The 13602-nt window shown below is 40.8% G+C and overlaps 1 protein-coding gene and 1 long non-coding RNA gene across 5 annotated transcripts in view; one reads left to right on the forward strand and one right to left on the reverse strand.

Moving 5' to 3' along the window:
* The window catches only part of LOC104910097, a 122454-nt gene extending 108858 nt beyond the window's left edge, over nucleotides 1-13596 (reverse strand). For both annotated transcript variants that reach the window (XR_004159129.1, XR_002112955.2), the window contains exons 1-2: nucleotides 13251-13596; nucleotides 12178-12268 (exon numbers count right to left, since the gene is read on the reverse strand). This is a non-coding gene — a long non-coding RNA (uncharacterized LOC104910097). The remainder of the gene's footprint in view (nucleotides 1-12177; nucleotides 12269-13250) is intronic.
* STMND1 (stathmin domain containing 1) lies at nucleotides 1486-11995 on the forward strand. 3 transcript variants are annotated; one of them, XM_031552739.1, is made up of 5 exons: nucleotides 1492-2880; nucleotides 3519-3699; nucleotides 5856-6010; nucleotides 11066-11138; nucleotides 11595-11995. In XM_031552739.1, exons 1-5 carry the CDS (start codon nucleotides 2797-2799, stop codon nucleotides 11627-11629), a joined length of 528 nt encoding a protein of 175 aa, XP_031408599.1. In that variant the 5' UTR covers nucleotides 1492-2796; the 3' UTR covers nucleotides 11630-11995. The 3 variants fall into 3 exon arrangements, with proteins under 3 accessions (XP_031408598.1, XP_031408600.1, XP_031408599.1); XM_031552738.1 differs by having other exon boundaries at nucleotides 1486-2880; nucleotides 11066-11995; XM_031552740.1 differs by lacking the exons at nucleotides 11066-11138; nucleotides 11595-11995 and adding an exon at nucleotides 10499-10623 and having other exon boundaries at nucleotides 1491-2880.
* Nucleotides 13597-13602: the final 6 nt, after the last annotated feature.

A 13602-nucleotide genomic window follows, 5' to 3' on the forward strand; every position in this document is an offset into this window, starting at 1 on the left:
ATCTGCAGACATATCAGGCTGGTGGTATTACATGAGAAATCTTCTACTTACTGAGATCAACAAAATGCTGCTCTGTATCAGGAAAGCCATTCCACGGATGGTCCTGTTCTCACTTCTCTGCAGTAGCTCACTAATTGAGGAGCTTACAGAGGAGACAGCTGATAAGGTTGCAGACACTGAGATGCCCTTGCTCCCATTCAGTTTTCAAAACAATCCTGCAAATCACCTAACAACTTCAGATTTGAGTTCTGAAAACAACTCTTCTCATTTTAAAATATACATGCATTTCAATTTCCTCCATGTAACACAAGCAATTATGGAGACAGCTGTTTCTAATTTCATTGTCATTTTTCCCCAACATGCACATCCGTGTGACTGGCTTTGGTTTGCATTCTCACAAGACAAGACATTCAGGCCAGCACATTTCCCCTTCCCACCATTACTGGCTTTTTCACAGCTCCTCTCTCTTTCCAGTTTTAATGTTGTGGTTCACATATGCTGTATTCCATGGGTTTTCTTAAAGGGAAATATCCTGTATTTGTATTTATGAAGAACTGCCCTCTTTCAAACAACACCATACATCCTTGCACATTGATGGTACTAAAATTTGCTTGTTATCCATTTTACAAATCCATGAAAAGCTTCTAAAATGAGGGGAAGATTTTCCATAATTTTCGGTCAGTGTCGATTTGAGAGCAGTCTGATCTTGAAAGTGTGCAGCTCCTATTGCTTGAAAACAATGACCAGCATGACAATTTAATCACATGCATGAGATATCAAGGCTCAGACTTTAGGTGTACAAACTGTAAAGATCTGAGAAGGCTCTTTTCATTTCAACAAAATAAACGAGTGCAATTCTCATGCCATTTGTTATATCCTGCATATTCTATTTCTTCAAATGATCACTTATTTTTCTTTTTATATACCAAGAATTAATTTGTAAAATACGAATCATAAAGCTTACCTTGTTTCCAGTTATGCTAGAACCTACAATCTTATACTTAATCAATTTCCTCACTTTAGAAACTGAACTTCAGTTTCTATTTTATTACTTGCATTTGAAGGAGCAAATAAAAATCACCTTTCTGCAATGACTAAAATATCACCTACCGTTTACTTACAAACAAGTTTTAGAATTGCACCATCCCTGCAAGTGCTTAATCAGAAATTCAAACAAGAAATTCAACCTGTACATCACGTCCTGACACACACTGAGTAGCAATTATGTTTCAGCATTACCACACAAACCTACAAACCTCTGCTAGTGGAAAGGAACAACAGAAAAGCAACAACAATGAATCAGCGCACCAAAAGGTTGACTTGAGTTCTGTGTGAGTTCAAAGTAGACATAAGAAACAGGTCTCCTTTGATTGTGCATAAAAGGGAGAAAAAGAAGAAAAATTCTACAGACTCATTTCTTAAGAGACAGGATAATCACATTCGATTCTTTCCGGCAGCTCTAGGATGCCAGCACAGGTAGGTACGAACAGCCATACACAGAGAGGTGTTAGCTACATCCTGCAAACCATAACTAAGGTTATCTTAGTGCAGTGCTTTGCACAACAGAATAAGGCATGCTGAGGCAGAGATTACTTCAGGCTCACTGCCACGTAAAAGAGTTTGTGGCTTTCCAGCCACCCCAGCTGACTGGTTTGGACAGCAGACAAGAGAAACACAGAGGGCTGCCTGCAACCATGCCTCCAGAATGATCTCCCAGGCTGGAGTCGTTCTCTCAGTGCTGGGGTTTGTTTGATTCTGAAATCTCATCAACCTTACCACTTGAAGGGCTCATTTGTCATGTAAACATCTCAGTTTCACATACATGGAAAAACAAATGGCAAGTTTTACAGTTGGTTTTCCAGTATGAACCAGAGTAAGGTCACAAGCTGACATTGATTTGTTACCAGGATCTCAGGACACAACAAAAATACTGTCTCACTGGAGTATTTTGAACACTTTGATTTTATGCAAAATGCCTGCTTCTTTCATTATTTGTAGAAATAATTATTTCTTTCAACTTCAGTACTTGTTGATCTCAGCTAAAGTAACCCGAGACATGATCAGTTATGATCTTCAACTGGCAGCACTCTGTTCATATTTCTCTGACAGCTTTTACAAAACCTTCTTGGAAGCATAAACTGTGGTGTTGGGTTCTTCCCCCCTCCATCTCCTACAAACATCTATCTCAAAGGATGTGAGCAGATGCAAACAGTAATCAAGAAATTATACAATGATTTCAGAGGACGTTTAAAACATTTTCCTTAACCACAGCCAGCCTGTTTCCTGACTACATCTCCTCTCATTTAAAAATTTGCCAAGCTGTTTGGAATGCTAAAATTGGGAGTTATTTTTTTTCCCAATTTCTAACAGAGATGAGGAATACTTAAGAAATCTGACCAGAGACTGATAATGTATGTTTTACTTTATCTGATAGTATGTTATTCCTAAAGAAAAAAAAAGAAGATAAGAAGCTAGAGACAATCAAGTGTTTGCAGTTCAGTTCCCTCAGGAGGTTCACTGACTCTCTCAATGACCAACAGATCAACATCTCCAGCTAGCTGAGAAGCAGCACATTCCCTCTCAGCTTCAGATGAGGGAGCCTGGTCAAAGACAATGATGCCTGCACGCCAGGACACAACATGAAAGCCTCCTGTGGTCCTATTTATTGTAGCAACAGGCCCGGGCAACAGTTTGATGCCATGGTGATCATGAATAACCAAACTCCCAGTGATGAGATAAGGGCATTTCTACTGCTTGGACTTGCAACAGGGAGAAGCAGATGGTCCCCATTTCATCATGGGCTGTAACACATCTAACAGGGTTGCTGCAGCACAGCTGTCTTCTGAGGAGCTACAGAACAACCATGAAGCCAGAAGCCAGGTAGTGATTTCTTCCAGTCTCTGTACAGAGTATGTTATGAGATGTCTTATCATGGGAGTGTACAAGGATATATTTATACAGAGAATTGGTTTTGCTGTATCTCAGAGGCTGTCAGGGAGCTCTTTATGAACAGTGTTATCTCTTAGCTTCATATAAGTCTTAAGCCAGAGGGGAATCAGACTCACCATTTGGCCACGTGCATGACCTGATTGTACAGCATCTGAAAATTTGCCTTTCACAGTCTGCATCATTTTGCAGCACTTCAGCAGGGTAGATATTGTCTCAAAAAAAGACCTTACCATGTGTTTATTTTAAAAACTCTTGGAGTTGAAATTCCTAACCAACGTCCAACATACAGACAGCACTTAGAAGTACTAAAAAACAAATACAGCAGTACAGGCAATGGAATTATGGACATATTCAAGATTAAGGTCATTCCTTCCCTTCTGAAATTATGAGACCTTTCATCCCCATGAACATCAATCAATTTGTGACAAAACACAGATAAGTATCAGGAATGTCACTGTATTCCACTTTGAACATGTCAAGCCTACGGGATTATTCTAGAGACTGCTTTCTCCTTACACACTTAGGAGTCCTCAAGAACTTCTCTCATTCGTTTCTTCATTTTCTCGCAGACTATAAGTGACAGTGCTGACAGAACGTGGGCTGCCACCTCACAGGAGGGCGCAGCTTGGACAGGGGACACTTCAGAGAATGGAAGCAAACTTGAAGTTGAAGCCAGCGAGGGAGGCTTTCCTGAGAAATCAACAGAAAGATTTACACCTTCTGAAAAAAGAAGCAACGCACAAAGCACAGGTGAATAGTAGTTGAAGGTCATATCAGCTCCATAGAGAGAGACCTAGAAATGAACTATCTTGAGCCTATTGCCAGCCCTCTTCAATTCACAGTAATGTTCTTGCCGTGACACCACAAGGACTGAGCTCTTTATACTGGTTTGAAGCCTTGCAATAGTAGTGGAAAGTATTTCCTAACCACTTGTTATGTTCTGCAGCATGAGTCAGCTCTCGCTACCAGAACAGGCAGAAGGGTATATACTTTTCTTGGCAGACTCTGGGAACAGACCAGGGGAACATACTCAGCCTCGTTGTCTCCAGAGGTAGCACTCGCTAACAGGGATTATGGCACGGCACATTGGGAACATACGTTGCCCACGCTAGTGCTCTCAGTCTGATGCTATCAAGTCAAGCTTTCCTTCTTCTTTTTTCTTTCCCCTTCCCCCCAAACAGAATGCCCAACGCCATTCTCTTAACTAGCATCAGGTGTAGACAGCAAGTAAATGCCACGCTATTACTTAAGATTGCAGCAAAAAGTTTCAGGGCAAGTTATCATATAAAGAAAACAACAATTTCCCAAAGTTATCACAGCATGAAGCAGAGAGCTGCTAAGAACTTATTTTCTTAAGTGCAAGGGAACATTTAAGTTGAAACTCTCGTGTAGTCTTAGGATACTGATGTGAGAGATGTTGATGGAAAAGCAGTACTGTCTTTGGTGAATACAAACGCCCTAGTTTTGTAGTTCACTTTTCAAGTGCTATGAACAGCTTATATTTCACAAAACACTGAACAGAAAATCTAAAGTGGCTATTTACTCTTTCTTATATAGAAGGGCTCCAATAAAATATTCCAAATTGAACACAAAAGGAGTAATTACTGATGTTTGCTATTCATTAAAGAGGACTTAACTCCCAACGCCACAGAAGGATGTGATGAAAGGATTTCATTTCAGATTGAACAAAATGATTTGCTTGCTCTGAAATAAAGTGTTTCATTTAATGTTGAATTCCTTTCCTTTGTCCTTGCTAAAAAGATAACTTCACAGGAAATTTCTAAACAGAATTTTTGAAATCATCCTTCAAGCTTCTGTTTCAAGAAACAAAAAAGAGATACTGTAGCTTCTTTTTTTTCTCCTGAATGAATGTATTAGTGAAAGCCATACAAATTGACATTGCTAATCAATGTTGTCTATTTATCATGCTTTTATTTATTTGCCAAAGGATGTTTTAGCATATACAGCCTTCTGATATTTACGTGCACTGACTGACATCTGAGCCCCGGTGCCTTTTGGGTGACTGATTCAGTTAATTTAGGAGATAGTTTAGGAGATAGAGGAAATCAACTTATACAAGATGGTAGATGTTTTGTATTTGCGTTTTACAACCAGCCAACACTGTGATAGTCACTTTGCTTAAAAAGATGGGCAGATATCAAATAACTGTGATTTTGACTTGGTCCAAGTATTCTTCATACAAAAGCTCTATTTCCTGCCAGGAGAGACGGGGCAGATGGGATAACTGTCAGCTGAGGGTTGAAATACCTGATAGGTCTTGGCAAACTCGTTGCTTATTCATGTCTAATAAGTGGAAACTAAACAGCTCTTCAGAAGGGTTATCAAAATAATTTGGATTTATTCTTAACTGCTGTTTATAACTACATGATTAAGTGTTGGAATGCATGTGATAATGCGTAAATGTAGCGGCACTGTTGCAACAAAAATCATAAGCCATGAGAGCATATGAAAATTTGCATTCATCTAACAGAAGAGCACAGTGATTTTTACAAGACAGCCAGTGTAAGATGGGATAATACAAGCCTATTAGTGAGTCCTCTCTAACCAGCTCACACAATGCTTAAGAACTTGAATTATAAACAGCTGTCTATAGCCTCTGCTTGGGAACATATTGTCTTCACAAACTTTCAGCACCTGCTTCCATCCATTTGGCCTTCTGGGTATAACTGGCCATACTGGGAAACTGAACTCCAGTTTTCCAGCCATTTGAAAGCTTACTCAGCATTTAAGTCATGAAGAGAGCCTCAAGCAGGCCTTTTCTACAATATGTTCTCAGAATGCAATCTCTTCAATTAAAAGCTCACCTTGAAGATGGCGTTCAAACAAAACCTCATAATTTAAGTGCTTTGCAAGCAAAAAAGTTCTGATGTTTTCATCTTTTCAAGATGCATTGCTCACCAGTGGATTCATTGGCAAATCACAGCCCTTACAAGAAACAGAGAGACAAAAATCATCAGACATTCTTGAGGAGCTGAGGATGCAGGGAATAATCAGGAGCCAAAGTACTACTGCCAGGACTGGAGAAGCACATGAACACAAGGTGAGCATCATTACATGACTCTTGTGAGCTCCACAAGAGTCAATTTCTCTGCATGCACAGCATCCAGACAAACCTCTACGATTTTAGAGGCAAGATGTTGAACATAAAACTGTACAATGAGGATGCTAATAAAACAGAAGCTGGCAGTAGTATTCATTCAGTTGTTTACAGCTTCCAGGCTTGTTTCAAATGGGTCCAGAAGAGAAAGGGGAAGTATTAAGAGACCAGTTCTTTGAAAAACTCACTGGAGAATACATGCCACAAACTTGTTTCTCAAGTCCACAAAACTATGAGAAACATCACTAATAATTATTAATTACTAATAATTACATTTGCATTTGATCTCAGACCAAAAAAACATTATAAAATGTGAGCTTTTTTGTCTGGTTGTTGTTTTGATATTTTTAAAATAATTTTATAGAACAAGTATTGGATTAAGAAACAAGTGTCCATTTTCTTTTCATTCTGAATAATAACCTGAGGCTTATTTTGGCTTCTGAACTCAAGCTCATTCTTTGTTGTTAAGCATTGTGCTAAGGATCAGTTGCTTTTTACAGATTGGGCTTCAAATACAGACGGTGGGAGGGAGAAAATCCATAAGGACATTGTAAGAAGTTTAACACCATTTGTGGCTGTATCCAAAGCACAATTCTTGGGCTGACCGGACACAAACAATTCAAGCTCAGATCAAGGATGATTCTGAGTAGCTTTGAAGTTTGAGGCATGCCATTCACTCATCTCTAACCTTGACCACTTACATTAAGGTAACGCGGAACCTTTCATAAAAAGCACTGAACAAGTCTCACGTAATGGTCTGGCTAGTGGTACAGCACAATGCACTTCCTACTGTGAGCACTTTGGAAATAGGGACTGAAAAACACCTGAGTGCAGCTTCTCCTAGCCTTTACTTCCCTTGCTCAGACATTTATTTTTTATTTTTTGGAGTATCTGAGAGGAATATTCCCTCTGTAGCTACATTTAGTTAACATCCTGCAGGCAGGTTTTGTATTTTTCCCCTTCACAAAACAGGTGAGCATCTGTTCTTTTTTTCCCTCCTGTATTAAAAAGCTGTCTGCTCTTAAATGACACATACTCTTTTACTGACAGAAGCTCAGTCTGAGCTACTTCTCCTTAGGGAATTTCTGTATACCACCTCCTTACAGAAGGAGAGTCCTATGTTGTTTGTCTTTTTCCCCCCTCAACAAAATTTAAAAATTAATTAATGTATACATTAGTACAGCTTTAAAAAGTGAGCCTTGAACTTTTCACCAAAAAAGCCAGATTTTCCAAGTGATGTTTCACATTTGAGCTGGGCCCACTGCTGGGCAACCTACAACTGAAAACATAAATCTGCCACTAGCTGTTAGCTCTCCCTTAGTAGCCATTGAAAAATTGGCCTGTGCTGCCTCCTGTAAGAATAATTTATTACGTTAGAGCTAAAAATCCAGAAGATTATTGATGAACAGAGGGACTAAATGCACTGAATACAGACAGTAGAAAAGGGTTATTACCCTAACACATTCCAAATTACAACACGTGGTGCTGGATTTGGAGCATTAACACATGGGTAAATTCACACCTAAAATTTTGGAATTGACCAAACATAAGGACAAATGGCTTTGTAGTAAATTTCAGGTTCAACAAAGAAAAGAGCTCAGACTTCACAGCACTATGAAAGACCAGTTCAACCATGTTTGGGTTTATTTTTACAATATTGGAGACTGAGATATCCTTGTGGGAGCTTTCCTTTCCTGTGTGTAATTCTACTCTGCATCCCTTAAGCTGTGGTAGCATTACTTGTCTTCTCAAGATTTCCTACCATTGCCAAAACTCTGAAATCACTGCACTAGAGGCCTTGAGTCTTTTGACTTGTACTTCACTTCATCCTGAACCAAATGAATTCTGAGCAGTAAAGACTAACATGCTTGTTTCTAAGCATTACTGCTCTAAAGGGTAAGCACTTCTGAGAGAGTGTTGTGGGGGGCTAATCTTAACAGAGCCAGGAAGAGCTGCTCATACAACAAGATAAACTACTCTCTGTAACTTTAACAGTGGCTATTACCAAAATTACTTCCACCTAAATTGCAGATATCAAAGTTTCTTTGTGCGATTGTGTTTTAGCATTTAGGCGCTTTTTTTTGTTTTTTGTTTTTTGTTTGTTTTTTTTTAAATAACTACTATTTTTCTTCCAGCGCTTAAAAATATTTTAGCTGAAGTCCAATGTGACAGATTTTCATCCTCACCACTGCCAAGCTACATTAAGCTTTTCTTTAGTTCATTAGTGGCTAGTTGTAGCATATAATCAATCAGGTACCTTTTTTCCAAGTCTACCTTTAGAAACACTCTGATGTGTGTGAGCTAGGGGGTAACCAGAAGGACCCAAATATATTGTCTCAAATGGAGCTGCCTATGGGAATTTGATCTACTTATGAGTTCCCATTTACAGAAGATATGCATAGGTAATTATTTTAGCTTTTCCATTGCAGTTAGCTTTCACTATGAGCTCCATGGGTTCTGAAGGAGCTGAGGTGGTTGCCAAGCCACTCTCCATCATATTCAAAAAGTCTTGGCTGTCAGGTGAGGTCCCAGGTGACTGGAAAAAGGGTCACGTCACTCCCAGTTATAAGAAAGGGAGCAAGGAAAAGAAAGTGCAAGGTTTTGCACTTGGGCCGGAGGAATCCCAGGAATACAGACTGAGAGGAGCAATCCTTGAGAGCAGCCTTGAGAGCAGAGAAGGACCTGGGTATCCTGGTGGATGAAAAACTGAACGTGAGCCAGCAGTGAGCTCCTGCAGCTCAGAAAGCAAATGGTATCCTGAGCTCCATCAGAAGAGGAGTGGCCAGCACGGACAGGGAGGTGATTGTCCATGCCTACTCTGCCCTTGTGAGGCCCCATCTGGAGTACTGTGTCCAGGTCTGGGGCCCCCAGTACAAGAAAGATAGAGAGCTGTTGAGGAGGGTCCAGAGAAGGGTCACAAAGATGATCAGGGGACTGGAGCACCTACCCTCTGGAAACAGGCTGAGGGAGCTGGGCTTGTTCAGCCTGGAGAAGGCTGCAGGGTGACCTCATTCAGCCTTCCAGTACCTAAAGGGAGCCTACAAACAGGAGGGGAATCAACTCTTTACAAGGATGGATAATGGCAGAACAAGGGGAAATGGTTTTAAGTTGAAGGAGGGAAGATTTAGGTTGGATATCAGGAGAAAGTTCTTTACCAAGAGAGTGGTGAGGTGCTGGAACAGGCTGCCCAGAGAGGTTGTGGCTGCCCCATCCCTGGAGGTGTTCAAGGCCAGGTTGCATGGGACCTTGGGCCGCCTGGTCTGGTATTAGATATGGAGGTTGGCAGCCCTACCACAGGCAGGGGTGTTGGAGCTCGATGATCCTTGAGGTCCCTTCCAACCCAAGTCATTCTGTGATTCTATGATTCCTTGGACCTATGAAGACTCCTGATCTCTTACAGCTGTTTAAATCAAAGATGAATTATTTTCTCAGCTTACATAATCAGAGAACTACCTGGAAAGCAACATTGTTGCTGAGCACCCCATTCAGTTCAGACCCATAGGGAAGAATTTAATTTGCCTCTTCCAATGTAATCCACAGTTTATCTTTGGTGAGGAATGGCAATATCAGCATGCAATACCTTCCCACATTAGGCTTCTGTTAGAAAGTCCTTTGTCAATAGAAAGAAGAGTTGTTTGTTTTTTTTTTCCCCTTTTGGAAGAAAACAGTTGTTTCATTTTTACAATGATTGAACATTGTGCAGATTCGTAGTAATGTCACCTGCATTCAGAACACCCCCTCTGAATATTGGTTTTCTTCCTACTGATTCATGCTCCACCTTCATCTCACTAAATGAGTCACCCTCTATACTATTTGCAGCACTTAACACTTCTGGCAGTGAGGTCTGACTTATAGAATTATTTAAGGCTGTAAAAGTATGGCAAGCAGATATCCCAGGAGATTTATAAACAGGACAGTGTGTATTTCAGCAACCAGAAGTCCCTGGTTTGACTTCAACACTGTTAAAACTGCTTATAGTAGACTTCTTCCTCCTGGCTGCTCACATAATCACTGCATCTTTCCAGGAATAGAGATCTAGGACTGGGCTGCTCATTTGCATGCAGCAGAGGCCAGCAGTAATGTGATTATGAAGCTTTAACAAAACCATCCTTAAATTTCTTCAGCAGAAGTAAAGTAGCTTCCTTTTCTTTACTGAATTCCCACATCAACTGGGTACACAGCAACATTAGAAGCTTCACAGACTCATCTCTTGCCAGAAAATGGGAACTCTCATTGCAGCAGCACTCCGAGCAAGTAAACACTCAGGTTATTACCACATTGCTATTTACAGGCTTCATTTGCTACCTGAGTCTATCACTTCTATGCATGGAAAAGAAAAAAAAAAGAAAAAAAAAAAAGCAGAAGGCAAGCAGCAAAATGTCACTCCAACATCAAAATAGACTCTGCTGAAATCTTTTAATGTCTCTACAGAGAGATGCCCTGGAAAAGATACTGAAGAAACCACCAGCTAGGCTGGAAAAAATGTGGTTTGGAAACAAGGAAGTGAATGATTTTTTACAGCAAAGGACATGAAGACTGCTGAAGGAAAAAAAAAAGAAGAGGTCATCTGATTATGTTGTGTATTCTTCAGCATTTGCTTTACCACATGAAATCTTCTGCTTTTTACAAACTGACCTAAGGCAGACAGTTTTTGTGCAGGCTGCTACCAAAATGCAATCAATGGCAGCAAGTGGATCCTGTATTCCTCTCATAGATTTTGAAAGGCCAAGTTAATAGTTTAATTTTGCTGAAAGCCTGAAAGATTATCCTAAAAATATGCAGGAGGGGAAGCTTCTAAAGCAGTTTTTCCCGCAATAAAAAAAAAAATGCATATTCTATGGACACAAGAGTAAATTGTCTAAGTTCAGTGCTAACTAGAGTGATGTTCTGATTGCAATGGGTAGGAAGATAGAAATAAATGCTGCATATGATCGATAAATCTTCTTCCTACTTCCATCCCTCTTTACAGAGCACTGGGGTTTTTCTGTTTTGTTTTAGGTTAGGGAAAAGGAGCTAAACAGGAGACCACAACACAGTGCATTTTATCCAGCAACAGCCCGCCAAACTACAGGTAAACAGACTGAAAAGGACTGCCCAAGTTTTCAAAGTCAAGAAAGCACAGATGCCCCTCAGTCATCACCTTTACATGGGGAGATAAGTGTACCGCTGCAGGAAATAACTGCAGAAGAAACCACAAGTTATTACACTGAGGACTTTACCATTGAGTCTGATATAACTTACAACTGTATCAATGAAACAATCTGGATCTAAGCCACCCTGCAAAGAAGGAACCTCTCTGCTCCCTGCTGCTTTTTATCTCGGGGCTTAACTAGATGATTTATCCTGAGCTGTGGTTACCTATTTCACCTTGGAAAACTCTAATTTCACATTTTCACACACTAGTTGAGGGAAACAAAACAAATAAGAAAAGGAAGAGGCAAATTAGTGACCTGCCAGTCTCTAAGTTGGAGTACATACATATGAACACGCTTCTATTACACTTAACTCTAGAATCCCCTTTTTCTAGAGAGCAGAGAACACAAGTTTGGAAAGGCATTGTAAACATATGGAAAGGCACAAAAGGAGGAGCGTGCAAGGAAGAAAAAAAGCCTGAACAGCTACAAGATTTGGGGTAGTAAAACACAGTGGAGACCTAAACATAAGAACAGAGAGCTTTAACCTATTGTGCAGGCAGAGATATGAAACTTCAGACATTAAGGCAACAACAGGCCACAGGAACTTCTGTGTACACAGAGCAAGGACTAATACTGAAACTGCAGTGGAGAAAACAACTAATTGGCTGAGATATGCAAAGCACAGGTGAGTTACCCATCCAGACAGGAAGAATGTGATCGGTCTCCATGGGAAGGATAGAACTGTTTCCATAACAGAGCAATAAATTTGCAATCTCTCATTCCCTACCTGTTATATACGTGCAACATCTAATATACCCAGCTTTTCCAAAACCAGTGTAACAGAAATGGCTGCATTTGTGCTTTGCCTCTTACCAGCCCTACTATCCCCTTCTGGTTCATCTCTAAACATGCTAATCCTTACTTCCATGCCACACTCATGCCCACCTCCTGTGCTGGCTTTTTTTAATTCTTTACCTCCAGCTCCTGATGATGCATTCTTCCTTTCTGCCTTCCAAGCCAAGGAAATTCAGGTACAGTACAGGACCACTGCTCTCTTCACCAGGTACTATAGAAAAGAGAAAATCTTAGCCTTTATTTGTACAGCCTCATTGTGGTTCTCCCTGTTACTCCCAGGAAATTAAATAAATAAATAAACAATGCTTGCGCTGAAACGTTAAAGGTAGGAACAAGATCTCATCTCATTACTCAAGCAACTGGGATCCCACCTGAGCAGCTGAGTGAGTAAGCTCATCAGGAAGAGACCAGTGCTTCAGGTTTGGCCATGTTGTTGGTTTTTAAGAAAAAGATGGGACACAGTAGCAAATAGAAAAGCAATACTGAAAATTACCCTGTGTTACCTGGAAAGAACTGTAAAAATACTGAAGAAAAAGAGAAACAACTTAGGAAAAAGAAGAACTTTGGTCAGTTGACTCGAAGTCATCCAACAGTCTGACAGACAGGGGAAGCAGGAGATTGAGGATGTGTTTTCAGCATACAGTTAACCAATTTTGTTCACCAAATTTTCTCTCAGATACTTTAAGTTAAAGCTGCCTAGCCAGGCATGGAATGAAAACATGCGTCTGTGTGTACATATATCCATACAGGCTGTTGTACTGAGCTGATTAGCCTCCTTTTAAAGGAAGGTAAAGACACCCAAGCACTAGTAGTTTCCCAAAGCCTTCCTGCGGTTTCAGAAGGATGGGACAAACAGTTGCCTGTCCCCACACAATGTCCTTTCTTCCACTATTTCCCAGATAAGGATTTTAGCTCCCTGCAGCACAAAAGGCCTCGTGACACAGAGAGAAAAGCACAGCAGCAGGCAAGGTGCCTTTCTGCACTGTGACCACCTGTGGGCTCCTGCATGGCTCAGCTGTGTCAAACACACTGCTTTCCCACATCAACCACAGGGCAAGGACAGCCCAAGAAAAGCAACAGTGAACAGGAGAACTTCTGAAGGTGTCATTTTAAGACAAAGTTCAAATCTTTCTGCTGGTAACGTTTGCTTTACTAATAAGAAAAGCGGTTAAAGTTTGCCTTACTGTATTTACCTGAAAACTAATATAATTCCTATTGAAAGGCATCCACATCTTCCCATTGCCTTCAGCAGATGTTGGACTCATCCCTCAATGCACAGTAGCAAAGCAGGGAGAACAGAGCTATGTCTCTGAGCAAGAGCTGACTGCTGTTCTGCCTGCACCCAGAGGAATGAGATGTTGCGACCGTTCCAGTGAATAAACCAACGTTGGCATGCATCTGACAACGACAGAGCAATTAGCAGGCGCAGACACGAGCGAGGTGCACCATGTCTGCTTTTAAATCACCACGCAGCCCCACGCCGCTCCCTGTCGCTGTCACAGAGAGCAGAGCTCAGCGCTTCCCCTCCGCTCCCCGTGAGGAGCC

This window comes from Meleagris gallopavo, chromosome 3 (genome assembly GCF_000146605.3).
Source record: "Meleagris gallopavo isolate NT-WF06-2002-E0010 breed Aviagen turkey brand Nicholas breeding stock chromosome 3, Turkey_5.1, whole genome shotgun sequence".
NCBI classification, from domain to species: Eukaryota; Metazoa; Chordata; class Aves; order Galliformes; family Phasianidae; genus Meleagris; species Meleagris gallopavo.

Excerpts from the sequence above, each read along its gene's own strand:
- STMND1 (XM_031552738.1), top strand. The coding sequence starts at position 2,797 with ATGGGCTGTAACACATCTAACAGGGTTGCTGCAGCACAGCTGTCTTCT. Across the intron at positions 3,700-5,855 it reads AAGCAACGCACAAAGCACAG|ATGCATTGCTCACCAGTGGA; the intron begins GTGAATAGTAGT and ends CATCTTTTCAAG. Across the intron at positions 6,011-11,065 it reads GAGAAGCACATGAACACAAG|GTTAGGGAAAAGGAGCTAAA; the intron begins GTGAGCATCATT and ends GTTTTGTTTTAG.